This window comes from Rhinoderma darwinii, chromosome 1, assembly GCF_050947455.1.
Source record: "Rhinoderma darwinii isolate aRhiDar2 chromosome 1, aRhiDar2.hap1, whole genome shotgun sequence".
Classification (NCBI taxonomy): domain Eukaryota; kingdom Metazoa; phylum Chordata; class Amphibia; order Anura; family Rhinodermatidae; genus Rhinoderma; species Rhinoderma darwinii.
Genome location: NC_134687.1, coordinates 424,319,981 through 424,343,073, shown reverse-complemented (window position 1 = coordinate 424,343,073; position 23,093 = coordinate 424,319,981). Strand labels below are relative to the sequence as shown.

General features: G+C 42.9%; 1 protein-coding gene across 3 annotated transcripts in view; it reads left to right on the top strand.

Moving 5' to 3' along the window:
- Positions 1 to 23,093, top strand: part of EMID1 (EMI domain containing 1) — a 137,203-nt gene that overhangs the window by 50,938 nt on the left and 63,172 nt on the right. For all 3 annotated transcript variants that reach the window (XM_075830024.1, XM_075830033.1, XM_075830043.1), the window contains exons 5-7: positions 5,097 to 5,158; positions 5,741 to 5,855; positions 6,626 to 6,670. In XM_075830024.1, coding sequence (XP_075686139.1) covers positions 5,097 to 5,158; positions 5,741 to 5,855; positions 6,626 to 6,670 — 222 coding nt within the window. The remainder of the gene's footprint in view (positions 1 to 5,096; positions 5,159 to 5,740; positions 5,856 to 6,625; positions 6,671 to 23,093) is intronic.

Here is a 23,093-nt window from a genome sequence, read left to right as displayed (position 1 = left end):
ACGCCCTGCATAGTCCTTTTCTAGGATGGTAAAATGTGGCATGAATCAGCAACAGTATGGGGTACTAGTGTAGTTTTTGCTATGCAGCCCCTCTGCACTATGTACGCCACTCCTTGTCGCTTTGTCTAGAAGAATAGGACAGCAACACAAAATATTAAGTAATAAAAGGCAAATATTGGGGTTGGTTGACAGAAATAGGACCACAGGCATACAGCTCATTGTGCATTTGGCATGATATGACATTGTGCCTATGGTCTAGTATTTTCCAATGCTCATTGTTGGGCACAGGGGGCTCAGGAGTCTGTCCTGCTGTTAACTTTACTCTTTTCCAGACTGTTCCTGAGGTCAGATGGGGTTAAAAGCAGAGTTCACAAACTCTGCCAAGGCAGCTGGGACAGAGCGGGCAGCTGTGAGAGAATCAGCTGCTTCAGGGAAACCTACTTAACCCATTCAGAGCTACATACAATATGGCACTTCATTGTTGAACTCTGTTGCTTCGCCCATTGCCTGTGGCTGGCCAAAGGGGACCAAAGGCTACATCTGTGTCATATAAGGTTTAGGTGGCTCCATGGGGTTCCTGTCTGGAGAGGTTTGATGACATCACAATGTATAATAAGTCTTGATTTTGGCTCTTACCCATAACCGTCTCGGGCTGGTGCGGGGAGGGCCTGTGCTGCACAGTGCAATCCACTTGTTGCCAGAGCAACCACTGAAATGTGGCCAGGAAATGAGATGATTATAGAAAGGCAAAAAAAGAGAGTAGAAGATATAGAACACTGGCACATTAGTAATGGGAAGATTCCCATAAAGGACACAATAATTCAACCATCATGTTAAAAAAAAAAAGTGTCTGTAGAAGGTATATATTGTGCAAAATGCAAAGCAACAAAGACGTGAATAACAGCAAAAGAGTGATAAATGAACTGAGGAAAACAGGATTAGTGAAACTGAAGAGACTGGAAATCAAGGACAGAATAGGAGAATAGGTCAGGGATGAGAAATGACTGCAGACAGAATGGATAGCAAGGCAGACTTGGAGCAGTGATTTCATGAGGGGGAAGGGAGGGGTATGAGAAAGGACTGGAGTGAACGAGGACGAGAAAGATTGAATTAAAAACATCTGTTATAATATGATGGAGAGACACACAGCTCTGTAATTATGTGCGGATTGAGCAAGCCACAGCACATAACCTACACACACAGATTGAAAATATTGGGACCCTGCATTTTATTCACATAAGTCTCTGTTCATATCACGTTTGGACCGTAAAGTTGTTGAAAAAAAAAAGGCTCAAAACTGCGTTTTTAGGAAGAGGGAGTGAAGTTTTGCTTGTTTTTTTTTCAGACAGGTCCAAACATATACTATTAAAACGTTTGCCATATGTGTGGATTTATCTGCCCATTGACTTCTATTGAAAATGGTATTTTGTTTTTGTGCATGCTTTCAAGATGTAAGCCTATCAAGCATAAGCCAAAAAGACACTCCAAAGCTATGTTCATATCATGTTTGTTAGGCCTCATACACGCGACGGTAATAGTTTGTACCGTTTACTGCAAATACGGATCCGATGGCTACAGATACACATCTGTAGCCGTCTCCAATTGCGGAAGCGCCCATAGGAGTCATGGAGTCCAAGCCGCAATTGCGGACAAGAATAGGACATGTTCTATATTTTGCAAATCATTTCTTTGGCCCGGATACACATCCATAAATATACGGAAAGGTGTCTGTGGCCAATAGAAATTAATGGGTCTGCAATTTCATCCGTAATTATGGATTATGTAATTATGGATGAAAATTACGGTCGTGTGCATGGGGCCTTAGGCCTATGTTTGATGTGTACACCAGGAAAAGCTCCCGACGTATATGTTAAACATAGGCTGTGACGTGTCATCTGTTACCCATAAGGCTATAATGATATCTATTTAACGGATACGTCATGAACTCTTATGACCCTTTTCATGACATGTCCATTTAACGGATATCAATATAGCCTACGGGTGATGGATGCCACTGTTAGGTATGCGTATAACGCATTGGTCAGCCATAGACTATAGTAGCGTAGTAGACTTAAATGTATACTTTTTTTTACACGATAGCCTATGGGTGACTAATGGCACAATACGTCATCTGTCACAGGCATCCGTCAACGGATATGTAATGAACTTTTCAGTAGCTTTTCATGACATATTCATTTGACGGATGCCTGTGACAAAAACGTTATCCCATAATTGTGGATTGTTTGAAATAAATCGTGATTGCATAATTCAAGAAAGGAGTGCCAGGTTTTAGTATTATACTGCCTGTGACAAATGACCTAATGTGGCATTCATCCCCCATAGGCTACCGTGTTGAAAAAACGTTGCCTACTACACAATTCCACAGCTTTTTATTTGCGGAAGCCAAAATTACACTTATACTGGCCAGACGGAAGCCAAAAGGACACTCTTTTGGCCTCTGTCTTACAATGGAGCCCTATGGACACGTTTAGCGTGTATGTTGAGAGCTTTCCTGATGCACAAGCTAAATGTAAACAAAAAACATGACGTGAACCATGACTTATATCTGTAATGACAGGGATAAGGAAACATATGGAAAACAGTATATATGTAAATCTACTCTAGGGTTTATGTACCATTCAGGCAGCCCATGCAGAGGCTATAAGTGTAATGGCCGGGGTAGGGAGACAGACAGGTGAGCCCTAATCTACCCGCCACTCAGTCCCTGCCTACTTGCAACGACCCGCCCTAGGCTAGGGTACAAGTGGGCGACGGTCCCTACACTCAGTAAGTGCACGACAGACAACCAGACAAGGAAACACAGAACAAAGGGAAACGGGGCAACACCGTGAGCAACAAGAGTAGTAAACGAGCCGAGTCAAACCAGGAGAGTACGAGGTGCCAAACGCAGAGCAGGAGAGTAGTGAACAAGCCGAGTCAAACCAGGAGTGTACGAGGTACCAAACGCAGAGCAGAAGAGTAGTCAGTAAGCCAGGGTCAATATGAAGCAGGGACAAGTAGTTCAAGAAGCTGCAGCAGGACCAGGAAACCAACAGAGAAGAATCACAAGCAAGGAGGAACAGGAAAGGCAGGTATAAATAGACAGAGGGCGGGAGCTAGCTCCGTCTGGCCAGGCTGTGATAGGCTCTCCCACTCCTAAGCCTGCCATCCTGAGTGGTGGAAGATGGAGTCAGTCTCACAGACATAGAAGCAGGTGCAGACTGATTACCTATGGGCGTGGATACAGAAGCTGTGCCTGGCAGATCCTTAACAATATCAATATTTTCTTGCCAGTGGAAATACTCTTTAATCCATCAAAAATTACAACTGTATATATCTAGAATGAATAAACATTTGATATGGCATTTATATGACATGTTTTATGAATATTTAATGATTCTCAGCATACAACAGTAGCTTCAGCGCTTCCAAAAGTTCTAATTCAAAGACCTACAAACTACCGCTAAGTTGTAAGTGCCTATATCAGGAGGCTGAAGCTGTATACCTGGATACAGTTTTGTAGTTACAGGGCTTGCATTGCTTACTTTTGTAGATTTGTTGAATCATAGTTTTCATTTTTGTACTTCATACTTGAAAATCTATCCAACAGAGCGTAGATTGTTTTTATGTCAGCCAGGGCAGTCAGCAAGCATCCTTGCTGTGTGACTGCTGTGAAATCATTGACTTCTATGTAGACAAGGGAAGTACCACCTGCAGTACAAAACTGCTCTTGAACACAGTGAGAGTCACAATCCAACATGCTCACCACATCAAAAAGGCTCTCAACAGAAACATGTTGCATTATTTAATGCTGAAATGCTGTATGTTTTGTGTCCTCTCCAGTCTAAAAGTAGTTTGAGCTGAACCGCGGAAGGCACAGGGATGACATTGCACATGCTCAGCGATAACCTTATTCTGCTAAAAAGAAGAAAAAAAAAGAGACAAAGACTAAAAATATAGCGCATGCTGACATATTTACTGTATTTTAATCATCAATACATATATACATAAAAGGTTTATGAAAAATAAGAATACAATCCTATCAGTTTATAATGGATATCTATGGGTCTCTGCTCTTTGATTTGGGGTCCAAGTTTCCACCTTGAGGTGTGTAGCAGACTAGCAGTCTCCTGGTTGACTCTTGTAGGCAGGCTGTTCTTAAGCTGGCCATACACATAAAGAAAAGTCAGCATAACCTGTCAATAACAGGATCAGCCTGCGATCTTGGGTATTGGGGGGGCTTCCAACTGTCCCTTGAAGGCAGATGTTGGAAGAAAGAAGGATTAACTATGTTGGATTTCAACATACCCGATCCTCTGGTCCTGTGGGAGACAAGCCGATGCTAGAGGTGTCTGGCAGTAGCTTATAACCCTCTGCCCATTGAAATAAACATACTGGCTCTTAAATAATAAAAATAGCTGTCAGCCGAACAAGTCTACATCCAGCAGTTATATTGTGAATGGCTGTCTTGTTGTCAGAAAAAACGGAAGGTGATTCCACAATGTGCATGGAACTTTTCTTGTTCCAATGCGGCTGTCATTATTTCAGGAAGGCAGCAATGAGAGCATAAGGGTATGTGCACACACACTAATTACGTCCGGAATTGACGGACGTATTTCGGCCGCAAGTCCCGGACCGAACACAGTGCAAGGAGCCGGGCTCCTAGCATCATACTTATGTACGATGCTAGGAGTCCCTGCCTCGCTGCAGGACAACTGTCACGTACTGAAAACATGATTACAGTACGGGACAGTTGTCCTGCAGAGAGGCAGGGACTCCTAGCATCGTACATAAGTATGATGCTAGGAGCCCGGCTCCCTGCACTGTGTTCGGTCCGGTACTTGCGGCCGAAATACGTCCGTCAATTACGGACGTAATTAGTGTGTGTGCACATACCCTAAGTGTTTATGAAACTCAATGGCCTTCCCAGGTAACGAACCTTTTCTAAGGTGGAATCAATACTGCAGGATAATAGATTGAACAAGGTGGAGGTTTGTATTTTTTCAACCATGTTACAATGTCAGGTTGACATTAGAATATGTTTATGCTGTTATATTTTGCACCCACTATTTTCTCTATATTTACCCTTTAACTAGGATGTTTAAACTGCAGTCAGATTCCAGAGCTCAGTGAGCGCCTCAGCTCCCTGGAAGCAAAGGTAATTCTTTTAAGTTGTTACTGCATGTTTTTGACACCTTAAAGAGGCTCTGTCACCAGATTTTGCAACCCCTATATCCTATTGCAGCAGATCGTCGCTGCAATGTAGATAAGGGTAACGTTTTTTTTATTTTTAAAAACGAGCATTTTTGGCCAAGTTATGACCATTTTTATATTTATGCAAATGAGGCTTTCTAAAGTACAACTGGGCGTGTTTAATGTTAAAGTACAACTAGGCGTGTATTGTGTGTGTACATCTGGGCGTTTTTACTTCTTTTACTAGCTGGGCGTTGTGAATGGGAGTGTATGATGCTGACGAATCGGCATCATCCACTTCTCTTCGTTAACACCCAGCTTCTGGCAGTGCACAGACACAGCGTGTTCTCGAGAGATCACGCTGTGACGTAAATATAAAAATGGTCATAACTTGGCCAAAAATGCTCGTTTTTAAAAAAACAAAACGTTACTCTTATCTACATTGCAGCGCCGATCTGCTGCAATAGGAGATAGGGGTTGCAAAATCTGGTGACAGAGCCTCTTTAAGTGTACCTTACTCATATTGACAAACCATTTGTATTGATAGGTTGCAGTCATCTTGGCATCAGATATTGCACAAATCAATGGATCACCTTCTGAAACATCTGGGCTGTTGGGAAGCCCACCAGCACATGGTAGTCCTGGGGAGGTGGGCATAAAGGGTAGGACTTAAATGATACTGTGTTTCTCCAATACCATCATTTTGTTTGATTTCTTTTGATTTTCTTTCATTTTCACCAAACGTTTCTAAGTTATTAATTTGTTGCCATCTTTCCTGCTATGCTATGGAAGGTAAAAGTTCCCTGAAGCAATGCAAATTTATATGCCATAAAGGTTCCGGTGAAAACCTGTAAAGGCATAAATCAGTGACTGTTCTCCAGCATCTGTTACCCATATTTGTATGAAATAACGTGACCATTTAATGGGCGACAAATATAAAAAGTTATCTAAACGGGACATTTCATCTGATATTTAGCTCATGTTGGTGTCTAGCTCAAGTATTATTAAGAGAAAATATGTGACAAAACGTAAAAAAAAAGATCATGTATGTATCAGGCAGAAGAGATGTCTGTGGCTTCGTACTCCATGTCCACTGTGCACTGGTGAGGCTGTTTTCTCTATTATATTTTTATTATATTATTATTCTATTATGACATATGTCTGCTTTTCATGATCCACTGTTTTGAAGTATATGTGTCACAGGATATAGGAAGGAACCAGTGACGGGAGAGGTTGTTCTATATCCTGTGTCCTCACTTCCATACCAATAAATCCAATTCATTAACCTTTTACAAGTGTCTCCAACACAGCTGTGTGCATTTGACTTCTACCATTATTCATTGTGTTTTTCCTTGTCATTGAGCTGATACAATCTGTACATTCTCCTGTGCTGTGGTAATCTCTGTCACTTTTTAATGTCTTCCTTTTGCAGGGTCTATGTTGCATCAAGAAAAAGGTTCTTTCTTAGCCCAGGAAGGTAAGCAACAGACATTTCGGGGTATTGTACAATTGTTGAATACAATATGACCATAGGATCGCCTACTCAGAAGTAGTGCTGGTCTTAGACCTTTATAGGGGCATCACCATCAGAGACTCCGGAAGAGCAAAATGTATAACCTGAAGAGATTATATCCTACTCATTGTGGAAAATACACAAGAATAAAGCAAAATGATTAGTAGATTGGATTTTTTATTTTTTTAAATGTAGGTATTAATACTAGGGAGGGTCCTATAGGACCAATGGGTACTCTAGGAAGTCAATGGTCACCAGGAATGAAAGGTCAATCTGGACCTGCAGGTGGGATAGTAATGCTTTCAGTGAAAACACTCTTGTCTCTATTTTTCTATTAAACTCATGCTTTTCTGATATGTCTCATTACTGTTTCTTTTACCTTTATTTCTGCTCACTCTTATTTTGCTTTCACTTTTTCTAGTTTGTAAATACATTACTTATATCATAGTTTACTATTTTACTTTCGTATACTTGTCTAGATATGTTTGTGCTCATACTTGTTGGCATAGATTCAAGTGACCAGAATGTAGACTTCTAAATTGGATATAGATCCAGTTTGTCTTTGGTAAATATCCAACCTGAATGTCCATTAAAAGGTTTACATCTTGTAAACACAAATGTCTAAATAATCAGTGGAATGGCTTCTCTGTAAATAATGCTTAATCATTGTATAATGAACAGTTATGGAACTAGGCTCTGTTCACATCTGTGCTGTGTTTTTCTGTTCAATCATAGGAGCAGAAAAACAGAATTCAAATACCAATAAAACTCGATGTGTGGAAAAAATACAAAGGGCTCTAGAAAAGTCTGCCCCCAAATATGTTATCAATCTGCCACCTGTATGCATCACTCTGTCTCCTGTATGCCATCACTATCCCCTGGGTATGCCACCACTCTGTGCCCAGGGTATGCCATCTCTCTCCTCTGTATGCCATCACTGTCCCCTGGGTATGCCATCCCTGTCCCCTGTGTGTCACCACTCTACCCCCTGTATGTCCATTGTGCAAAAAAATATAATGTGCTCTAGAAAACTCTTGTTAATCAGTTGATTTGCAATAGCTCGCAATAGCTGCAGCTTCATCAGGATCATGAATATACAATTGAGCATATGTGCGCTGCTCGCCATTAAGAGGATGCCAGTCTTCTGCATGATGATATATTGATCCATTTATTCTAAAACAATAAAGCCCATAACCTGGCGGAGACGCCATTTGTGCTCCCATCGATGCAAATGCAAGAGAATTGTTAATTGACCGTATGTTATCACTAAAGTTTTTAGAATGTCCATGCTGATATTTCATAAGATGCTCAATTAATGCAATCTAATTTTACTACTCCTCTGGAGCAACATTTAGAAAAGTTTCTATCGGAAGGTCTTTCTCCTAGATAGAGTTTAGCATTACAAAATTCATAAATTTGGTTGAGTGCCACATGAATGTCTTGCATCAGCATTTTCATCATGTATGTCGTTTAACCTCTTCCCTCTTCAGCCATTTTTCGGATTCTCACTTTTGTTTTTTCTTCCCCACTTTCCAAAAGCTATATTTTTTTTATTTTTCCATCTACATAGCCATACGAGGGCTTGTTTTTTCGGAACAAGTTGTAGTTTTTCATGTCACCATTTATTGTACCGCATAATGTACTGGGAAGCTGAAAAAAATATTTTTTTTGGTGTGAAATAGGCAAAAAACAGCGATTAAGCACCTGCACATGCCGTTACGGCTGAAATTACGGGGATGTTTCCTCCTGAAAACATCCCCGTAATTTAAGCCGTTACAGACGCTGTCGTGTGAACATACCCTGACAGTCTCCCTCAAAGCCCTGCCGGAGGCAGAGCTTCAAAGGAGTACAAAGATGGCAGACTTGGTGGCCTTTGTTAGGCTCCCAGGCTGCCATAACAACAGTTGTTACCAGCCGATCGTGCCACGGGAGGGGTGGCATGATGGCTTGTTTGAGGGGGCACCCCCCTGATTCTAACACTTTAAATGCCGCGGTCGCGATTGACCGTGGCAATTAAGGTGTTAAACGGGTGGAATCAAAAATCACTTTGATTGCGTAACACAGCCGTCACCCGCTGTTTATGGAGTGAGCTCAGCCCGTGAGCTCGCTCCATACTTCCCCTTAACTCTTATCACGTACAGTTACGTGATATTGCGTTACGGGGTTAAGGCCTTATACCGTGTAGCATTTTGTCTAGCTCGGAGAGATCTAACCTCTCTATTGCAGTATTGACGCCTTCAAATCGTTTTTTCAGGCCGTTCTTGTTGTCTGTTGCTGAAGTGTCTTTGTGCCTTCGATTGCTGAGACATGCCCTTTTTTCGGCAGTCATGCTTTGTGCTTCTGCAATATTCACATTGCGGATGCTTTGAGATTTAGCTTCAATTTGTTGTTGTGTCATTTCACTATGACAATCATGCAAACACTGAAGCTCAGCATTTCTTTCATCTGCAGTTCATTGTTGCCTTTTGTTCTGTCATAATTAGCTTTGCGGTGTTTAGTATCAGTTACTTCTTCTGCCGTTAACTGTCTTTTTGGACATGTCAAGTCTATAGAAGTAAAGTAATATTGTCATTCAGTTAACAGAGTTACATGACATCCATGGGCTAACTGAATAGAAGTAATGGTAGAATTATTGTTATTATTGCAACAGCTACTTCACTGTGAGTGTATGTACATGTATTACATTGCTCTCTGTCTCTAGGTGATGTTGTCATGCCTATAGCAACCAATCAGAGATTAGTTTTCCTTTAATTAAACTTCTCTGGTAAAATGAAAGCTGTGCTGTGATTGGTTGTTATGAGCAACTAACAGTTATTCTTTTAGACAGTTTAGGACCTGTTCACATCAGCATTGGCTTTCTGTTCCAAGGTTCCGTCGGAGGTTTCCGTCGGGTGAACCCCGCAAAGGAAAGTCAAAGGAAAGTCAAACTGAAACCACAGCTTCCATTTCCGTCACCATTGATATCAATGGTAACGAAAATATTGCTAATTGTTTCCGTTCGTCACCATTCCTGCAAGTTTCCATTTTTCCTCCGGAATCAGTCGACTGCGCTATTGATTCCATCATAGAATAGTCCATGCAGGGAGATGAGAGGTAGGCTGAAAAGCCTTGCTTGAGCAGTTACAGTTAGCACTATGTATGTCTGCTTTAATCTGCCACTGATTGGCTTTAGTGGTTACACCATGTGACTACTGCAGCCATACCTCACAACTTTCAAGAATTGCAAAGAGGGACAACTGATGCGGCATGCTTAGCGCGGCTATTTTTTTCCCATTTTAAGCCACATCTCTAACCCAGCCCAATCGCCGCCCTCTCACGCCTAGTTCACGCCTAGCTGCCCCATACAGTATAGTGCTCATACAAATGCCACCATACAGTATAACTCCTACACAAATTCCCCCATACAGTATAATGCCTCATAGCTGCCCCATACAGTATAATGCCCCATAGCTGCCCCATACATGATATTGCACCTTCAGCTGCCCCACACAGTACAATGCCCCATAGCTGCCCCCATACGCATTGGTAAATTTTTTTCTTTTTATGCCACGCCTCTAACTCCGCCTAATCCCTGCCTATACACACCTGTTTCTGCCCACCCAGTGTCATGCTCCCATAGTGCCTCCCCACAGTATAATGCCCCCCTAGAACCCCAACACAGTATAATGTCACTATAGCTCTCCCCCCCCCCCCCACAGTATAAAACCCTATAGTGCCTCCCACACAGGGTAATGCCAAATAGCTGCCCCCACACAGTAGAATGCCCCCATAGAGTATAAAGCCAACCCAGATGCCCCATACCGTATAATGTCCACACAGATGCCCCCATACAGTATAATGCCCACACAAATGCCCCATACAGTATAATGCCACCTTAGCTGCCCCCATACAGTATAATGCCCCCTTAGCTGCCCCTAGTGCCAGTTCCGACATATAAAATGACAGTGTCAACTTAGTGCCACAGTGCCCACTTAGTGCCAGTGCCCATGTAGATAGTGCCACACACAGTGCCCATATAGATAGTGACAGTGTCCCTTGTAGATATTGCCCATATAGTGCCACAGTGCCCATGTAAATAAAGTCACACCCCTCTTGAAGATAGCTCTACCCCCCTGTAGTTAGCGCCATTGGGGCTCCCTCTAGGAGCGGAATCCCCAGCCAGAGCATAGGCCATGCTGTGGCCGGGGATTACATTCCAGAAGGAGCCCCTGACGTCACTATCCATTTATGGACAGTGACGTCAGGGGCTCCCTCTAGAAGCGGAATCCCCAGCCAGAGCGGCGGCAACGCTCTGGCTGGGGATTCTGCTCCAGGAGTAGCCTCTGACGTTACTGTCTATATATAGACAGGGATGTTAGGGGCTTTGAGATGCCGTAATCCCCGGCCAGAGCGTCGGCAACGCTCTGGCCGTGAATTCCGCTCCTGCAGGTGCCACTGACATTACTGTCCATACATGGACATAGACGTCAAGGGCTTTCTCAAGACAGGAGTCCCTACCCAGGGAGCTTGCATTGCCCTGGATCCATAGTTGAAAGCCCGACATCACTGCCCATATATGGACAGTGACATCAAGGGCTTCCCCGGGCTTAGCACTTAAAGTAGCGCTGTGTCTAGGGAGTCCTCGACGAGTGGACAGTGAATGCTGAAGTAAGGAGCGGACTGTTCCTTGCTTCAACATTGGATTCAACTGTATCTGCGCCCCTGTTGATACATGGACATACCACCAGCCGCCTGGGACAGCGGGACACCGCCCAGAATTCAGAATTGGACGGTTGGGAGGTATTCTTCAGCAAATCAGAGAAGAAGTGAGTCGTTGGCAACACAGCTTGCCTTTTATATATATATTAGTATGATGATGATGCTGTGATGAATCTGTCACATGACAAACACCAATGGCACCCAACAGACCACACTGACTTTAATAAGGGCCATCAGGTTTCTGTTATGGTGTCTGTTATTTTATTGGTGAACGGCGTAAATAAACCTGTAAAAAACGATGCCAGAATAGCTGGTCTTTGGTCACCTTGCCTCCCAAAAAATAGGATAAAAAGTGATCAAAAAGTCTCATGTACCCCAAAATGGTACCAATAATAAATACAGCGCTCATGCCACTACGTTTATGAAAAATAAATTAGTTAAGGCCCCAATAAGTCAGGAAAGAAAAATATGTAGTTGTGGAGGCCCGAGGGGAACATTTCTTCTGTTTCAAAAGGGGATTTATCAAGGCCCTAAAATTAGGGAACCAGGAAGGGTAGGACCCAAACATATCTGCTGGAAGCGAGGGTGCCCGTATTATATCAGGAGAACACTTTCCCAGCAAAATTCCCCAAACTGTAAGGTCTCATACACATGACCGTAGTGGTGTGCACGGCCGTGATTTGCGGCTTGGACGGCCGCGGAGTGTCACCCGCGGGCCGCCTGCAAATCGCGGGCCGTGCACATGGCCACGTGCATTCATTTCTATGAGCCTGGACCGCAAAATACGGCCGTAATAAGACATGTCCTATCTTTTGCTCATGGGCAATGCACGGACCATGGAAAACACTGTCGTGTGCATGGGCCCATTAAAATGAATGGGGTCGCAAATCACGCACAGATTTGCGAGAGAATTGCGGCCGAAAAAACAAGTTTGTGTCCATGGAGCCTAAAGGTTCGGAGTGTGGACCAAAAGGGGAATAAGAAAGGACATAATTTATCAGTGCGACACTGGCCTGTGCATAAAGGATTGCTTCACAGCGTAACACACATCTATGGATTATTTTACCCCATTATTATACCACCTGACCAGGGGCGTAACTAGGAAAGACTGGGCCCCATAGCAAACTTTTGACTGGGGCCCCCCCTCCCCTGGGTGTCACACAACCCCCCCCCTTGTAGATAGTGCCTTTTTTACAGCCCCCTCTGTAGATAGCGCCATACAGCCCCCTCTGTAGATAGCGCCATACAGTCCCCCCTGTATATAACGCCATACAGCCCCCTCTGTAGATAGCGCCATACAGTCCCCCCTGTAGATAACGCCATACAGCCCCCTCTGTAGATATCTTCAAAGGGGGCTGTATGGCGTTATCTACAGGGGGGGCTGTATGGCTCCATCTACAGAGGGGGCTGTATGGTGCTATCTACAGAGGGGGCTGTATGGTGTTCTCTACAGAGGGGGCTGTATGGCGTTATCTACAGGGGGGACTGTATGGCGTTATCTACAGGGGGTCTGTATGGCGTTCCCTACAGGGGGGTCTGTAGGGAACGCCATACAGCCCCCGCTGTAGGGAACGCCATACAGCCCACCCCCTGTAGGGAACGCCATACAGCCCCCCTGTAGGGAACGCCATACAGCCCCCCTGTAGGGAACGCCATACAGCCCCCCCTGTAGGGAACGCCATACAGCCCCCCCTGTAGAGAATGCCATACAGCCCCCCCCCCCCCCTGTAGGGAACACCATACAGCCCCCCCCCTGTAGGGAACGCCATACAGCCCCCCCCCCCTGTAGGGAACGCCATACAGCATCCCCAACCCCCCAAAAAAATGCGACCTACAGTGTGAAAAGACATGTATCCCCTCTTGTTGGTAGCGATAGGGAGAGTGGGGGACCGAAAGTCCCCCAAGTTCTCCATGACTAACCTCTGACTTCAGGCGTCTGCGCAGCTCAATAAAAATGAAAGGAGCGCTGGTCACGCATGCGCACAAGCTCGACCGGCGCTCCATTCATTTCTACAGAGCTGCCGACACAGACCCCGGAAGTCCGAGGTTTGTGATGGAGAACTTCAGGGGACTTTCAGTCCCCCGTTCTCCCTATCACTGCCAGCGATCACACATGTATCCCCTATCCTGTGGATAGGGGATACATGTCTTTTGTTTAATGGCAGAGCGGGGAGATACCTCCCTGCTCTGCCGTAGTGTTCAGTGGCGTCCCGCTGTAGCAGCCATAGCGGCTGCTAGCGGAGCCTCCGGCCATGGTGGGGGGCCGTGCGGCGGGCGACACAGGCCCCCTCATGCCGCGGGCCCCGTAGCAGCCGCTACGGCTGCTATAGCGGTAGTTACGCCACTGCACCTGACTATGCCCCTGATGTACTCTGCCCAGATTACATATGCCCCCACATAATAAACTAAAATACCAGTAAAACTCCAAACAAAACTACTACCAAGCAAATCCACGCTCCAAAAGCCAAATGGTGCTCCCTCCCTTCTGAGCCCTACAGTGTGCCCAAACAGCAGTTTACTTCCACATATATGGCATCGCTATACCCAGGAGAACCCTTTTAACAATTTTTGGGGTGAGGGTCTCCAGTGGCACAAGCTGGGCACAACATATTTGCCACTGAATTTCTAGGGAAAATTGAAATTTTTCTTTTGCACCATCCGCAGCGCTATCATTTATGGAAAAGACCTGTGGGGTGAAAATGTTCACTACACCCCTAAATAAATGCCTTGAGGGGTGTAGTTTCTGAAATGGGGTCACTTCTCAGGGGTTTCTTTTATTATTTCACATCAGAGCCTCTGCAATTGTGAACCAATACTTTGTAAATCGCCAAATTAGGCCTCAACTTCGCATGGGACTCTTTCAGTCCTCAGCCTGGTCAAATGTCCAGGCAAAAGATTAGGGCCACATGTAGTGTGTTTCTAAAACCGGGAAACACAGCATAATAATTAGAGAGCTGTCTTGTTATGGTGGCACAAGCTTGGCATCACATATTGGCATATCTATGCAAAAAAAAACATTTTAACTCTGCAAAATCGAGTGCACACTAATTTTTGCAAAACACATGTGGGGTTAACATGCTCACTACACTCCTAGGTGAATACCTTGAGGGGTGTAGTTTCCAAAATGGGGTCACTTCTGGGGGGTTCCCACTGCTTTGGTCCCACAGGGGCTTTGCAAATGTCACAATGCGCCCAGAAACCAATCCAGCAAAATCTGCATTCCAAAAGCCAAATCGCGCTCCTTCCTTTCTGAGCCCAGCCGTGTGCCCAAACAGCAGTTTAGACCACAAATGGGGTATTGCCGTACCCATGAGAAGTTGCTTTACAAATGTTGGGGTTCCTTTTTTTCCTTTATTTGTTGAGAAAATGAAAAATTTTGAGCTAAATCTAGGTCTTATTGAAGAAAATAAATTGTTTTTATTTTCACTGCTCAATCCTAATAAAATCTATGACACACCTGTGGGGTCAAAATGCTTACTACACCCCTAGATGAATTCCTCAAGGGGTGTAGTTTCCTAAATAGTCACTTTTTGGGCGTTTTCACGGTTTTGGTCCCTCAGGGGCTTTGCAAATATGACATGGCTTCCGCAAACCATTCTTGCTAAATGTGATCTCCAAAAGCCAAATGGCTCTCTTTCCCTTCTAAGCCCTGCTGTGTGTCCAAACAGCCATTTATGACCACATGTGGGGTATTTTTTTACTCGGGAGAAATTTCTTTACAAATGTTGTGGAACTTTTTCTCCTTTAGTCCTTGTGGAAATTAGAAAAAATTAGCTAAACCTACTTTTTCTTTGAAAAAATTTAGATTTTCATTTTCACAGCCTACTTACAATAATTTCTGCAAAAAACCTATGGGGTCAAAATGCTCACTATACCCGTAGATAATTTCCTCAAGGGGTGTAGCTTCCAAAATGGTGTCACTTGTGGGGGGTTTCCACTGTTTCGGCATCACAAGACCTCTTCAAATCTGATATGGTGCCTAAAATATATTCTCATAAAAAGGAGGCCCGAAAATTCGCTGGGTGCTTCTTTGCTTCTGAGGCCGGTGCTTCAGTCCATAAGCACACTAGGGCCACATGTGGAATATTTCCTAAAACTGCAGAATCTGGGTAATAAATATTTAGGAAAAAGAAAGAGAAAATCCAGCGCTGTGTTTGATTAAAAAGGAAAATTGTTCCCAATTTTATTGAAAAAATAGTTAAAAGTTACACGGAGACGCAGTCTCAAGGTGTATATATAGCGGGCTGGATGACCTTGGCCAAGGTCATCCAGCCCGCTATATATACACCTTGAGACTGCGTCTCCGTGTAACTTTTAACTATTTTTTCAATAAAATTGGGAACAATTTTCCTTTTTAATCAAACACAGCGCTGGATTTTCTCTTTCTTTTTCCTGATATACCTACCGCTGGCCGTAGCGGGGATCCGTGCGAGGTGTCTGGAGACGCAACTACTGGTGAGCTGGAGGTCTCCTCCTTTCTTTACTATAATAAATATTTAGTTGCGTTTCTTTTGTAAAACCTTCTGTGTTACAAAAAAAAATGGATAAAAATGAATTTCCGCAAAAAAAATGAAATTTGTAATCTAGTTTGCATTAATTCCTGTGAAATCTCTAAGAGTATGTTAACACTGCTTATTTTCAGCCGTTTTTGGACCATAAATGGCCTCCAAACGTCCGAAAGATTGGAAGCAGAACGCCTCCAAACATCTGCTTATTGATTTCATTGGAAAAACGGCGTTCTGTTCCGACGGGGCTTATTTTTACCTGGCTGTTTTGAAACAACGGCATGTAGAAAGACACTCCGTAAAAAGAAGTGCATGTCACTTCTTGAGATGTTTTTGAAGCCGTTTTTCATTGACTCTATAGAAAAACAGCTTCAAAAACGCTGCGAAAAACGCGAGTTTGCTAAAACAACGTCTGAAAATCACTTTTTTAGTAAGCGTGTGCACATACCCTAAAGGGTTAAGAAACTTTCTAAATGCGGTTTTGAATACTTTGAGGGTGCATTTTTTAAAATGGGGTGACTTATTGGGGGTTTCTAATATATAAGGCCCTCAAAGCCCCTGAAAATATAGCCTTTTGAAATTTTCTTGAAAATGTGAGAAATTGCAGCTAAAGTTCTAAGCCTTGTAATGTCCTAGAAAAATAAAAGGATGTTTTGTGTGTTATAACTGCCTGTCTTACAATTAGATACATTTAAATTTTGAAAAATGCAAATTTTTGCAATTTTTCCATAAATTTTGGTGTTTTTCACAATTAAATACAGAATGTATCAAGCAAATTTTGCAAGTAACATAAAGTCCAATGTGTCACGAGAAAACAATTTCAGAATCACTTGGATAGGTAAAATCATTTCGAAGTTATTACCACATAAAGTGAAACATGTCAGATTTGAAAAATGAGGCTCTGTCAGGAAGGTCAAAAGTGGCCAAAGAGGGAAGGGGTTAATTAAATGTTTGACTAAATATAGCAGGCTCATTTTTAAGTTTATACTTATGTATGGCCCACGAATGATGTTATAAATATCCAAATGGCACTCGGCAGAAAAAAGGTTCCCCACCCATGTAGTAGAGGGTGCAAATAGATACTTCAATGCAATAGATACAGAAAAATATGCAAGGCACACAAAGATATAAAGGAGAACCCAACCCAAAATGGGCTTACAGTCTTTGGCTATGTTCACACGTTGCGTAATTGCTGAAGATTTTCCGTCTAGATTTGCAGACTGAAAATCCACAATGTATTACTGAAGCAGCAATGTGGATGAGATTTAAAAAATTTGTGTGCCGAAATGTACTTGCATGGCAGATTTTTCTCTCCGCAGCATGTCAATTTATAATAATCGTTTTTTATGACGGAATTAATAGCGCTGTCGACTGCACTATTGTTTCCGCCGAAAAACTGAAACTTTACGGAAAGGAGACAAACGGAATTCATTAGCAACGGAAGCATTACCATTGAAATCAAAGGTAATGCCAACGGAAGCTATGGTTTCCGTTAGCCTTTTAATTGATGGGTTCCCCTGACGGAAAGGTCTGACGAAATCCATCAACGGTAACCAAACGCTAATGTGAACAAGCCCTTAGACCTGCATTGTTCGGCATCCTTCTCTCCGTTCAACTGGACAGAAAAAAAGAGACAGTCTCCGTTTTTCTGTTCTGACACTTTTAACCAATCACAGAAGCCCCATTGAAAACCTATGGATCCGATGAATGGAACTAAATTAAACAGATTTTCAGTTTCCGAAATTTCTAGAGAACCTGCCGCATATGATTCCACCCTTCATTAGAAAGCTTTACACAGTACTAGAAAAAAAAACTTTATAGACTTGGTCACAAAGTGCAGATTTGCTGTAGATTTTGCATGCCTTTTTTTTTTTTTTGCCAAAACTAGAATTGGATCCAGGAGAGCAGACCTAGAAGGCCTTCCTTAATATATTTATTTTGTTTAGGTTGCGTTCCTTGTTTTGGCTTAAAACATATATGCAAAATCTGCATCAAATCTGCACTGTGTGAACAAGGCCTAAACCTAACAGTTCTTCAGTGGAGTAAATATAACACCAGGGTTGGAAATTACTGCTTAAAGAGGCTCTGTCACCAGATTTTGCAACCCCTATCTCCTATTGCAGCAGATCGGCGCTGCAATGTAGATAAGAGTAACGTTTTGTTTTTTTTAAAAACGAGCATTTTTGGCCAAGTTATGACCATTTTTATATTTATGTAAATTAGGCTTTCTAAAGTACAACTGGGCGTGTTTAAAGTTAAAGTACAACTGGGCGTGTATTATGTGTGTACATCTGGGCGTGTTTACTTCTTTTACTAGCTGGGCGTTGTGTATAGAAGCGTATGATGCTGACGAATCAGCATCATCCACTTCTCTTCACAATGCCCAGCTTCTGGCAGTGCAGACACACAGCGTGTTATCGAGAGATCACGCTGTGACGTCACTCACTTCCTGCCCCAGGTCCTGCATCGTGTCGGACGAGCGAGGACACATCGGCACCAGAGGCTACATTTGACTCTGCAGCAGCATCGGCGTTTGCAGGTAAGTCGATGTAGCTACTTACCTGCAAACGCTGATGCTGCTGCAGAATCACCTGTAGCCTCTGGTGCCGATGTGTCCTCCCTCGTCCGACACGATGCAGGACCTGGGGCAGGAAGTGACGTCACAGCGTGACCTCTCGAGAACACGCTGTGTGTCTGTGCACTGCCAGAAGCTGGGTGGTAATGAAGAGAAGTGGATGATGCTGATTTGTCAGCATCATACACTTCTATTCACAACGCCCAGCTAGTAAAAGAAGTAAACACGCCCAGATGTACACACAAAATACACGCCCAGTTGTACTTTAACTTTAAACACGCCCAGTTGTACTTTAGGAAGCCTCATTTACATAAATATAAAAATGGTCATAACTTGGCCAAAAATGCTCGTTTTTTTAAAAAACAAACGTTACTCTTATCTACATTGCAGCGCCTATCTGCTGCAATAGGAGATAGGGGTTGCAAAATCTGGTGACAGAGCCTCTTTAATTATTAAACAAGCATGCTTTTCATATTAATCTTTTTTTTCTCTTATTTTAGTTGTTCTCAATTTCTCAGACTATGTAAGCAAATATGCGCTCTTAAGCAATATAGTCAGCACAGCTATGTCCCTGCGGTATAAGGGGGTTTCATTAATATAACTTATTTTACATTTCCCTTTGTCATCTAAAGTTCCACTAAAACATTTTCCCATTACTCTTCAAACCTGATCTCTCTGTGATTTTGAAAACACTGACATACAACAATGGACATGACTGTTTGCAGTGACCCTACAGAAAAAATATAGAGTAGTCAACATTAGGGCTCTATTATTACTTGTTCTCCATGACTTTGGGACCAAATTGCAAACGAATGGCAAAAAAAAGAGAGACTTCAATTGTGCGCACACAAGCAGTTGGGACCCCATGGTGCATTCCAAACACAGAGCACATGAGAGTAAAACTCAACACCAAATCAATGTTTTTTTATTCCCTCAGCATATATTTGGTAACTATAGTATATATTCTTGCCATATTGATCCTTATTTATATGCTATCCTTTCTATATATAAGCACATATGTACCATAGGCCTGCTTATCTGAACAAAGACTGAACCCAACCTCTTATATATAGAAAGCAAGGATGTTAACCCCTTAATGACCAGCCTATTTTAGGACTTAATGATCAAGCCATTTTTTAAGTTTTTCCTTTTGTTGTGGGGGGGGTGGGGGGTTGAAAAAAAAACAGCAATTTCGCCACTCTTCTTTGCGTCCTAAATTTACGCAGTTTACCGTGTTGTGTAAATAACACAATAACTTTATTCAGCCGGTGGTTACGATTGCAACGAAATTTGTATAGCTTTTGTATGTTTTACTATTTTTACACAGTAAAAACACTTTTTTTCAAAATTATTTGTTTTTGTGTCTCAATATTTGAAGAGCCATAACTTTTTTATTGTTCCTCTGATGCAGCTGTATGAGGGTTTTTGTTTTTTTTTGCGGGAAGACTTGTCGTTTTTATTGGTACCATTTTGGAGTAGATTCGACTTTTTGGTCACTTTTTATCTAATTTTTCCTGACTGCTGTGGTGGCCATCAGCTGAACTGAACTGGCAAGAGCCTGTGCAGACGCCGGACCTGCTTTCTCATGTCTGCATTGTGCAAGAAGTGGGTTTGAGGTGTTTAGTATTCCGATGGGCACGCTCATGAAAATAAGGCACGTGGTTATGTAAATTGGGACTTTGGTAAGGTATTGCATTATATCACCATAGAGTGATAGATACCAGTTCCACACAAGCACTCTCCAGACCATATAAGTGAATGCAGTACACTTAAATCCTGTGAGTCACAGGCGACGTCTTCTCTGATTGTAGACGTTCTCTTTTCTTCTTCATGACTTCTCCTGATGACGGCAGAGTTTACTGCTAAAACATCTTTTGACCTTTGTTTTTGCAGCCATTACCAGTCTCTTTAGCAACGCAAAAAAATTCAGACTCCAGAACAGACCCTTTACATTTATTCCGAGCCCAGATCAGACCCTTAAAACTAATACAGACCCCAGACCAGTCCTCTAAATTTAATCTTCCATAATATATGGACAAGGCTTAAAGTGTAGCTAAACGTTTGACAAACTTCTGACATGTCATAGTGACATGTCAGAAGTTTTGATTGGTGGGGGTCCGAGCACTGAGACCTCAACCAATCGCTAGAACGAAGCAGCTGAAGAGTTCGTGTGAGCCCTCAGCCCCTTCATGTCTGTTCGGCTTTTTCCGGAAATAAATGTATTGGTGTAGGGATTCAATAGAAAGTCTATGAGCCCATACACCGATACATCGGCTTTCCGGAAAAAGCCGAACAGACACGAAGCGGCTGAGCGCTCACACGAGCGCTTCAGCTGCTTCGTTCTACCGATTGGTGGGGGTCTCAGTGCTCGGACCCCCACCAATCCAAACTTCTGACATGTCACTATGATATGTTAGAAGTTTGTCAAATGTTTAGCTACACTTTAAGTATATAGAAATTGGGATACAAGGATAAAGTTTTGAAGCATGGAAATGATGACGACTATAGTATCCTACTGCCTGTGGTTCTCCAGATGCTATCAAACTACTACTGGCCAGGACATGCTGGGAGTAATAGTTCCAGAACATCTGGAGTGGTAGAAGTCCCGCCAGCATGTCCTGCCAGTGATAGTTTGATAGTAACTGGAGAGACACAGACTGCAGAGTGCCCCCTCACCAACCAGTGCAAACAGGAGCAGCATCTTTAACATGTCATATATTATTATTCCTGAGACTTCATTATTATTCACACTTAGGGCATGTTCACACGTACTGTTTTATGCCTCGAATTACGCCTGAAAAAAACGGCTCCATTACGCCTACAAATATATGCCCATTGCTTGCAATGGGTTCTACGATGTTCTGTTCCCACGAGGTGTCATTTTACGCGTCGCTGTCAAAAGACGGCGCGTAAAAAGACGCCCGCGTCAAAGAAGTGCATGTCACTTCTTGGGACGTTTTTGGAGCCGTTTTTCATTGACTTCATTGCAAAACAGCTCCAATAACGTCCGTAAAATACGCAGCGAAAAACGCGAGTACTTGCAAAAACGTCTGAAATTCAGGAGCTGTTTTCAGGCGAAAACAGCTCCGTAATTTCAGACGTATTTTTCTACTGCGTGTGAACGTACCCTTACTGTGTTAGAAGGCTGATGATTAGAAAACACTTGAAAACCATTGTGGAATTATGTTAGCACCGCTGTAAACAGTTTTGCTGTTTAGAGGAGCTATAAAACTGACCTTCCCTTGAGCTAGTTGAGAATCTGGAGCATTACATTTGTGGGTTCGATTAAACTCTCAAAATGGCTAGAAAAAGAGAGCTTTCATGTGAAAATCGACAGGCTATTCCATGCGAGAAATTGCCAAGAAACTGAAGATTTCCTACAACGGTGTGTACTGCTCCCTTCAGAGGACAGCACACACAGGCTCTAACCAGAGTAGAAAGAGAAGTGGGAGGCCCCGCTGCACAACTGAGCAACAAGACAAGTACATTAGAGTCTCTAGTTTGAGAAATAGACGCCTCACAGGTCCTCAACTGGCAGCTTCATTAAATAGTACCCGCAAAACGCCAGTGTCAACGTCTACAGTGAAGAGGCGACTCCAGGATGCTGGCCTTCAGGGCAGAGTGGCAAAGAAAAAGCCATATCTGAGACTGGCTAATAAAAGGAAAAGATTAATATGGGCAAAAGCACACAGACATTGGACAGAGGAAGATTGGAAAAAAGTGTTATGGACAGACGAATGGAAGTTTGAGGTGTTTGGCTCACACAGAAGAACATTTGTGAGACGCAGAACAACTGAAAAGATGCTGGAAGAGTGCCTGACGCCATCTGTCAAGCATGGTGGAGGTAATGTGATGGTCTGGGGTTGCTTTGGTGCTGGTAAAGTGGGAGATTTGTACAAGGTAAAAGGGATTTTGAATAAGGAAGGCTATCACTCCATTTTGCAACGCCATGCCATACCCTGTGGACAGCGCTTGATTGGAGCCAATTTCATCCTACAACAGGACAATGACCCAAAGCACACCTCCAAATTATGCAAGAACTATTTAGGGAAGAAGCAGGCAGCTGGTATTCTATCTGTAATGGAGTGGCCAGCGCAGTCACCAGATCTCAACCCCATAGAGCTGTTGTGGGAGCAGCTTGACCGTATGGTACGCAAGAAGTGCCCATCAAGCCAATCCAACTTGTGGGAGGGGCTTCTGGAAGCATGGGGTGAAATTTCTCCCGATTACCTCAGCAAATTAACAGCTAGAATGCCAAAGGTCTGCAATGCTGAAATTGCTGCAAATGGAGCATTATTTGACGAAAGCAAAGTTTAAAGGAGAAAATTATTATTTCAAATAAAAATCATTATTTCTAACCTTGTCAATGTCTTGACTATATTTTCAAGTCATTTTGCAACTCATTTGATAAATATAAGTGTGTTTTTTCATGGAAAACACAAAATTGTCTGGGTGACCCCAAACTTTTGAACGGTAGTGTACATAAATGTTATGTGAGACATTTAAGAACATTGTAGAGACCTGCATGGTGTGAATTTATTTTGAATCCGCTACATTATAGGCAACACAGAAAGAGAGAGATTTCTCACTGGTCTGCTACTCTGCTGTG